This window comes from Pan troglodytes, chromosome 10, assembly GCF_028858775.2.
Source record: "Pan troglodytes isolate AG18354 chromosome 10, NHGRI_mPanTro3-v2.0_pri, whole genome shotgun sequence".
In the NCBI taxonomy this organism is placed as follows: domain Eukaryota; kingdom Metazoa; phylum Chordata; class Mammalia; order Primates; family Hominidae; genus Pan; species Pan troglodytes.
The window spans coordinates 10,213,252-10,222,361 of NC_072408.2; the positions used below are offsets into that span (position 1 = coordinate 10,213,252).

The window sequence follows — 9,110 nt, forward strand, 5'->3', positions numbered from 1 at the left end:
GAGGTCTCCTTGATGCTCCCGTCTGACATGGCACCTGCTGACACTCCCTCGCCTTCCCCCTGTCTCCCTCCAGGCAGACCTCAACACCAACATCGAGGATGAAGGCAGCTCCTTCTATGGGGTCTCCAGCCAGTACGAGAGCCCCGAGAACATGATCATCACCTGCTCCACGAAGGTCTGTTCTTTCGGCAAGCAGGTGGTGGAGAAAGTTGAGGTAGGAGGCCACCCTGGCGGGTGAGGGCCGGTGGCAGTGGTCTGTGTTTGCTGGGCGTGGCTTCCATTTGCTTTCAGGAGGAAAGCCCTCCGTTAGGGAGCCAGGACAATCCCTTGTTGCCTTCCCTGTCTGCTGTCAGTGCTGTGTGCCTCCCACACTCCCCTTGGCACGAGTGTCCTGCCCAACTCACCAGAGCCATTGCTGCCCTTTCAGGATCTTCCAAGCACGTCCTTGCAGGCACCCCCGGTCCTCTCCAAGGGCAGAGCCGCAGCACAGGCAGGGCCCTGGGCATCTACCTAGTCCAGCCCTCTGGCTTCACAGCGGAGGCCCCGAGAGAGCGGAGGCCTCCCACCAATCGCCTGCACGTGGTCACACAGCTCACTAGTGCAGAAGCAGGGCTAAGATCTCTGTCCCCTGCTCAATTTGAACTCCATGAATGCCTAAAACTTTTCCTTCCCTGATTTTCTACTTATGGGTACCCTGGAGACCCTGCTGTAATGGAAGTTACAGAAAATTCAGGCCTGCCTTTTACAGTTTCTCCCACTCTGCTAAACCCCCGGCCAAGGGCAGTGCAGGGCAGTGGTGAGGAGCATAAGCTCAGGTGAATCCCCACCCAGCCACCCTGCTTTCCGGTGCGTGTCTGGGGGGTTGTGATAAAATCCTCTGTATTTTGGCCCTAAACAAGGGCCAAGTTATCTTCACTGTCCGGGACACGGTCTCCTGCAGCACCCTGTGTTCTGGGCCCGCTGCATAGTGGCAGTGACAAGGAGCTGGGACTGAAGGCCTCCAACCCAAAGCACCTGTGGACTCTGAGAGTCCGCGGCCCTGTGCCGCCCACACGCTTGTTAAACCTCCTCACCATGCAGGCCAGTCTTCGTCCCTCTCCTCACCCCGTCCCCAGATTGGTCTGAATTAATGAAGTCCTACTCTCACAGTCTGTCAGTTATTGATAGCCTTCCTCATGCCAAATGCAGCCAGATGCCCGGCCAGCACCAGGGAGGAGACATTCCCCCACACAGTGCTTCTCCGCCTGGCTGCACCTTACAGTCTCCTGGGAGCTTTGGAAACACACCAGTGCCTGAAACCCATTCATCACCCCTCAGTCTCTAGGGTAGAGTCCAGGCATTAGTGGTTTTTGAAGAGTTCCTCAAATTACTTATTTCTAATTAAACTTGTAAAACTTTTGAGATAATGATGGATCCACTTGGGCTCATAATCCCATGTGCGCTTTACCCAGCTCTTGCCCTGGCCATATCTTGCATAACTAGAGTGTAAAGTGGACAACCAGGAAATTGACGTTGATGCAGTCCACCAAGCTGGTTCAGATTTCACCAGTTTTATAGGCACTCCTATGTGCGCTTGCATGCGTGTGTGTAGACAGGGAAATTTGCATGATCACCACCAGACTCCCAGGGGTCCCTGTGTGCCCCTCATGGTGTCCTCATGTACAGCCAGGATTGAGAGGCTCCTACCACTGCTCCTGTGTCTCCTTAAGCTCCCCTCCTGCCATCCCCGGTTCCTGCTGGTCACCCATGGAGAAAGGAGGTCTTGTTTAATGTCCACCAACCTAAGAGGGTGACTTTCTTTTTTTCTTTTTGTGAGACAGTCTCACTCTGTTGCCCAGGCTGGAATGCAGTGGTACGATCTCAGCTCACTGCAACCTCCGCCTCCCGGGTTCAAGCGATTCTCCTGCCTCAGCCTCCAGAGTAGCTGGGAGTACAGGCACGCGCCACCGTGCCTGGCTAATTTTTGTATTTTAATAGTAACAAGGTTTCACCATGTTGGCCAGGCTGGTCTTGAACTCCTGACCTCAGGTGATCCGCCTGTCTTGGCCTCCCAAAGTGTTGGGATTACAGGTGTGAGCCACTGCCCCTGGCCGGGGGTGACTCTTTTCTTAAGGGCCCCCAGGCTTTCTGCCTTTCCTTCCCGTGGAGTTGGGTCTGGGCTGGAGGTGGGCAGAATGGGATTCTAAGCCCCTGCTGTCCCCGGGTCCTGCAGACAGAGTATGCTCGCTATGAGAATGGACACTACTCTTACCGCATCCACCGGTCCCCGCTCTGTGAGTACATGATCAACTTCATCCACAAGCTCAAGCACCTCCCTGAGAAGTACATGATGAACAGCGTGCTGGAGAACTTCACCATCCTGCAGGTGTGCGGCGGGTGCTGCGGGTGTGGCTGGAGTCTGTGTGTGGGTAGCAGCCATGGCGTGCCCCATCTGGGGCCCTATTAACCCTTGTCTTTTTCTCTCCCACAGGTGGTCACCAACAGAGACACACAGGAGACCTTGCTGTGCATTGCCTATGTCTTTGAGGTGTCAGCCAGTGAGCACGGGGCTCAGCACCATATCTACAGGCTGGTGAAAGAATGAGAGACTCGGGGAGCAGGGAGGGGGGAAGAGACGTGTGTGCAGGAAACGGGGACGTGGGGAGGGGACCTGCAGGGGCAGCCCCCTGAAGTGCCAAGAGAGCTGAGAGGAGCAGTTGTGACTCTACCCAGGAACAAACTGTGCCTGAACCTGAGGTGCCCAACCCCAAATAAACCCAAGATGCTGTGTATTTTCAGAGGACCTGGTCTGGCTGTGTGAGCCTCGGGAGGGACTGGGGGAGCAAGGGGGCCATCTGGGAGGCAGGCCGGAAGCAGTGCTCAGAGACGTACCCCGGGCAGTTCTGAAGCCAGCGTCCCAGTGGACTCAGCCGGGAACATCGCTGGACCCTGGAACTGAAGATGTGACGGTCCCTGTGCTACTTCTCAAGCCCCTGCACTGTGGTGCTGGCCACGCTGTGAGGCCCGATGAATGCATGGGCCACGCACCCACAGCCACGTGCGCCCCTGCTGCACTCCCAGGACGGTTCACACAGAGAGGCCCCCTCCCCTGGGGGGTGGGTTTTAGGTGTGGCGGTGACAGTTGTTGGACGGGGACACTGTTAGAATTCTCTGGATAGTTTCCGTCCATCTCAGTGGATGTGGATTCCGTGACCATCTTCCGTGACCATCTTCCGTGACCACGTTGGGGGCACTGGTTTCAAATCAAAGGACCCTGAGGCGGGGAGGGCAGGAGGCGGCAGGGCTGAGGCCGGCCTGAGGAGTCTCGGCGGGAGGTTGGGTGCACCAGTGTCCTCTTGGCTGTGGCCAGGAGGTTGATGAGAGGTCTCTGGTGCTCCGCTGGTCCCTGAGAGCCATTGGTGCTTGTGAGGCTTGTTCAAACTCTGTCCCAGCCAGGGTGCCTGTTAGGTGGAGGCCTCCTCAGAGCCAGCCTGCACCATCTAACTTCTTCCCTGAGGGGTAGTTTCTGTGCTCCCAGGGGTGGAGGAGGGGAGTGGACCCCACCCTGAGCCTAGACTTAGATATGCAGCTGAAGGGGTTCCTGGGTTTCTTTCTCCTGAGAACTGGCATGGGCTCTGAGTTTTGCCAGTCCTGGCTTCGGTCCTAGTATTCTAAGCTGCCTGACCTTGGGCATTTGTCAACCTGTCTGAACCTTAGTACCCTTTCCTCTCTGTAGAGTGGAAGAGATGGAGTCTGTGAAGCGCCTGGTGCAAGCTGTACTAATACATCTAACAATGAGCTCCTCCCTCCCTCCCTTCCTGCCTCCCTCCCTGCCTCCCTCCCTCCCTGCCTCCCTGCCTCCCTGCCTCCCTCCCTCCCTCCCTCCCTCCCATGGGGAGGCCAGAATCTGGCTGCTTGCTGCCACCTAGTGGCTCTTTGGGGTCATCTTCCCTCATAGGAACCACAGATCCAGTAGCCTAGAGCAGAAAGGGAAGGAAGATTCAACCTAGGGGTGTTTATGTTTATCGTGTGTCCGGCACTCGGGGAGATAGTGCATGGGACTACATAAGTAAGACAGCATCGAAGAGGTGTCTTGGAGTGTGGTTAGGAGCGAGGGCTCTGGAGTCAGACAAGCTACAGACTAGCTGAGTCACCTTGGGGCAAGTTATTTCATTTCACTGTGCCTCAGTTTCCCCATCTGTAAAATTTGTATAACGATAACCTACCTCGCGTATCTACAGTGCCTAGCATAGTGCCCCACATAAATGTGTTCACTAAATGTACGTCGTTATTAATCATAGGAGCTTGCAGTCTCACTAGGGCCGACTGGAAAACTATTAAGTGATCCTCAAAGCCACTGGCGCTCAGAGACTAGAGAGATCAAGGTGCAGAAGACTCAGGGAAGGGTAGTCTTGAGGGCAGCTGCCCTTAAAGGGTGGGCAGCATTTAGTGAAGCAGATGGAGGGAAGTTGACCAGCATCCCAGATGTGGGGAAGAGGCCAGCAGCCTTGTCTCCTCCACGGCCCAGCCCCCACTGTCTTACCAAAGAACAGCTTTAACCAAACCCCTCTGGGCATCAGGACCACCGCTACACCTCTTGCCAGGCTGCAGAGCTATGCAGTCTGGAGGCCCAGCTCTCGTCAGAAGCTGGGGCATGGGCTCTAGGGGAACCTGGGGTCGGATGAGCCCCTGAGCAGGTGGCAGGTGCCTACATGTCCCAGTGTGGGTTCGTGTTTGTGTAAGGCTCTCCTGCCCCCACCCCCAGGCACCAGCACAGCCTTTGCCTTCACTCTCTCCCCTCCCCTGTCCCTGGGGGATTGAATAAGGGAAGCTGGGGTTGGCCGTCCTTCTAGCTTGATTGGCAGCACCAGCGCTGTGACGGAAGGATGTGTCGTGCCAGCAGCCTCTTGGCCGCAGGACAAATGCACATTTAAAGAGATAACCTTTTTGTGTCCTGGCTGGGAAAGAGGTCAGTGCAGATGTTTTTGGGTCCAGGTGTTGGCTGTGAGTTTTCCTTTCCTCTATGAACTGACCTCAGCAGCCTAGTGGACAGTCACCTCCTTACAGGTGTAAAATCCAAGCCAGTCAACCATAGCAGGTGGCAGACTTAGCTGCCTTCCCTGTGGTGTGGTGCAGACCATGACCCTTGAGGCAAATGGGTGAGCTGGCCCCACCTCGCCTGCAGCCTCCTCTGAGGCTCCCCTGCTGCCTCCCCACTAGCCTCCCTGAATCGCCTACTTCCCAGCACCCCCAGCCCGTAGTTCTCATCCCGTCTTCCATCTGCGATCTGGCGCTCATTCTTCCAGAGCCAAAGAGGAATCCCCTCTTCTCATGCAGAAGACAGTCATGCCTGCCCTTGTGTGTCAAAAGCATTGCATTTATGCCCTGTTAGAACCCCTGTCACAAGCATGGTGCCTGAACACAGGTGCCTCTGTGGTCTCTTCTCATCCTCACCCAATGGGTACTATGCTAGCCCCATTTTACAGATGAGGCAAACGTGGCACGGAGAGCTCCACTAACTTGCCTGGATGATTCATGCATCCATCCATTCACTTAGCAAATACTTATTTAACTTCTGCTTTGTGCTAGGCAGTGGGGATGTGGCAGTGGGAATGTGGCAGTGAGGAAGACGACAGACAGGCTCCTTGGGAAGCAGAGTAAGCAAGTGAGACAGGCGGGCGTTTTGAGGCTGCGCAGGCGCTGAGATGAGTTGCTGGGGGAGGCCTCTCTGAGGCGGTGGGGCTTGAGTTGATTCTGAAGGACAAGAAGAGCCAGCCCTGGGGGGGCTGGGGGAATGGTATTCCAAGTGGAGGGAACAGCAGGTGCTGGGGGCAGGGAGGTGACAGATGTGTCCCAGGTACAGAGAACAGAGTGAACAGGAGAGAGGAGGGGGCCAGGGCATTCCAGGTGGGGAAAGGCAGCAGGTGGCCCAGTGGTACCCCCTCTTTTGGCGAGGGCTTTGGACCTTACCCGGTGTGATGGGAAGTCCTGGAAGTGTGTTAAGCAGGGGAGTCTTTTTGATCAGATTTTCTAGAAAACGACAGTGGGCTGCTGTGGACCTCAGAGAGGCATGTGTGATAATGTGTTTCGGGCTCTTCCCACGAAACTCGGCTCGGCTCATTTCCTGGTTCTGTTTGATGAGTGAGCGAATGCACATGGCAGGCGGTCATGTCCCTTGGGCCTGTGAGGTGAGGAAGGGTCCCTGAGCCCTGTGGGGATAGAGACTCTTCCACCATTCTGACATGATCCGAGTTAGCAGGCAGCACTGTCCAGATGGAAATGGGGATGGGAGACAGACCATCTCTCTCAGCGGGTCCAGCCATGAGCCAGCAGACTGTTTCCCGTTGGCCCCCATCTTTCAGAGTGGGATGATCTTTCTAACAAAGAAAGCCACACAGGAGTTTGGTGCGTGTGTGTGTGCGTGTGTGTGTGTGTGCACATTACCTTTCAGGATGGAAGCCGGTGGGGTGTGGAGCGAGGGGCTGGCATGGTTGGCCTCGCCCAGCTCCTGTACCCTGTGTGTGCCTAGAGCATGCACCTGCTCCCTCTGCTGGGCTGAGACTCAGAGGACACTGGGCAGGTGGTGGGGGGTAGGAGGGTCGTGGCTGTGTTGGGTGGGGCCACATCAGGTGTGTGGCACAGAGGGGGAGGGGGAGGTGGAGTGGCAGTGTGTTCCACCCAGCAGTCCCTGTGTTTGACCTCTTCGTACACTCTCTGTTGTATTAGCTCTCAGAATGAAAACGAGATACTTTTCCCCAATCTATGTACGTTGTTCTTAAGAATGTACACTTGGCCAGGTGCAGTGGCTCACGCCTGTAATCCCAGCACTTTGGGAGGCCAACGTGGGTGGATCACCTGAGGTCAGGAGTTCAAGACCAGCCTGGCCACATGGCGAAACCCCATCTCTACTAAAAATACAAAAATTACCTGGGTGTGGTGGTGGGCACCTGTAATCCCAGCTACTAGGGAGACTGAGGCAGGAGAATTGCTTGAACCCAGGAGGTGGAGGTTGCAGTGAGCCGAGACCGCGCCACTGCACTCCAGCCTGGGCAACAAGAACGAAACTCCGTCTCCCAAAAAAAAAAAAAAAGAACTTAAAGTTAAGCCAGGCCAGTGATTGAATTGACCTCTTACAAGTCATGTGATCTTGGACAGACACCCTCTAGGGAACTTCATAATCTCATTTGTGAAATGGGAATAAATGCTGCGACTTGGGACTGCCACTGGGAGGAGGACAGGTCATGGTGTGTGAAGGAGCAGGGCCACCCCTCGCTCACGGCGCACTCAGGGAATGTGAAATGTGGGTGTGTAAAAATGTCCCCTGACTCCGCCCTTCCCGCCCCTAAAACACGCACATGCACGCATACTTATTTTTAGAGAAAAAAAGCTCTAATGTCCCTCAAAGAAGGTGAGGAGAAGACCTCGAGTCTTGGTTTAGCGAAAACTGCCCCGTGCAAGGTTGTGCTTTTAGATTTTCGTCCTCACCCTGGTGTCAGGAGAGGGGAGGGAGTGTTCTAAATCGGGGAGATAACTTTGTGGCCCATTAAGGGGAGAAAGAGGCCCCAAGGGAAGGTCTAGAAAGGAAAGACAGGCCGGGTGCTGTGGCTCACACCTGTAATCCCAGCACTTTGGGAGGCTGAGGCGGGAGGATCACTTGAGCCCAGCCTGGGCAACATGGCAAAACCCCGTCTCTACAAAAAAATAGAAAAATTAGCAGGGCATGGTGGCGTGCTCTTGTAGTCCCAGTGACTTGGGAGGCTGAGGTGGGAGGATCACTTGAGCACAGGAGGTCAGGAATGCAGTGAGCTGAGATTACATCATTGCACTCCAGCCTGGGCAACAGAGCAGGACCCTATCTCAAAAAAAAAAAAAAAAAAAAAAAAAAGGAAAAGAAAAGAAAGGGAGGGCAGAGCAAATGGAGGACTAAAATACTCTAAGAAACTGTCAGGAAATCTGGCTTTCATTCAGCTTCCTGAGAAACAGCAGGGAGAGGTGGTCAGGTGCCTTCGTAGAAGGCGGGAGCCCCATTGGTAGAAGTGGCTGAGTCTTAAGCTCATGGATGTCTAATACTCAACCTTCAGGTTTTTTTTTTTGTATTTTTGCTATGTAAAACCCCTTCATCTCTCCAAATCTTCAGTAAAGTCTGCTACATACACAAAGGCCTTTGTGTGTGTGATCTTTTTCTTGGAAATGACAGGTGCACACCTGTCCACAGAACACAGAGGTGGCAGCAGCAGGTCGCAGCCACCGAGGCCATCACAGCCTGAAGCAAGGCAGTGGAAGTGGGGACTCAGCTGTGCAAGCTGCCCAGCCTCCCACCCAACCCCCCCTCCCAGAGAATGAAAAGCACTCAGGGACGCCTCCAAGCCTGGGGTCAGGTTCAAGCCAGTATCCCTGGGCTCCCCGGGAACAAGTGTCTCCATGGCTATCTGGTTATCTCAGTCCTTTACTGTCCCCAAGTGAGGTTCCAGGAGGGAGTTCTGTCACCAGGTTCTGTGAGCACTGCACCTTTAGGAGCAACAGTAAATGGACACAGGACCCCCTGGATTTGAAGAGTGGTCAAAGGGAGAGGTTCAGGCAGGGGCCGGCAAGATGTGATCCCTAGCTTGGCATCCTAGGAACTCGAGTCTAGCACTTGGCTCAGGAATAAGCAGTCTTACTAGCAGCCCACATGACTGACTTGCTAGCCAAAATCAGAGCAGCGTGATTGATAAGCCCAAGTGCCACTTCATTAATTCACACGGAACAGCACCGCTCCCAGCACATGGGAATGCTTGTATCTGCCTGTCAGCACATTCCTTCCTCCATGGAACACCAGATCACTTGCACTCGGGAGCTTGTGCCAGTGCTTACGCAGGGAGTTGCCCAACCTTAAAGGATTGTAGGCCATTGATGTTGAGGACCTGGTGCCCCTGCATCCACTACAGGGACCTGAATTCTCCCATCCGAGAATCAAGAAATCCTTTTTTCTGGACATTGGTTAGCAATGACTTTTTGTTTGTTTTTTTAGAGATGGGATCTCACTATACTGCCTAGGCTGGTCTTGAGCTCCTGGCCTCAAGCAATCCTCCCACCTCAGCCTCCTGAGTAATTGGGATGACAGGCATGAGTCACCGTGCCCAACAACATTT

General features: G+C 54.6%; 1 protein-coding gene across 4 annotated transcripts in view; it reads left to right on the forward strand.

The window, feature by feature from the left end:
* TEAD4 (TEA domain transcription factor 4) overlaps positions 1-6,902 on the forward strand; it is an 86,237-nt gene extending 79,335 nt beyond the window's left edge. For all 4 annotated transcript variants that reach the window (XM_508934.8, XM_063785400.1, XM_054663010.2 and 1 more), the window contains 3 exons: positions 74-214; positions 2,213-2,365; positions 2,471-6,902. In XM_508934.8, the coding sequence (XP_508934.4) occupies positions 74-214; positions 2,213-2,365; positions 2,471-2,584 (408 nt within the window). In that variant the 3' untranslated portion in view covers positions 2,585-6,902. The remainder of the gene's footprint in view (positions 1-73; positions 215-2,212; positions 2,366-2,470) is intronic.
* Positions 6,903-9,110: the final 2,208 nt, after the last annotated feature.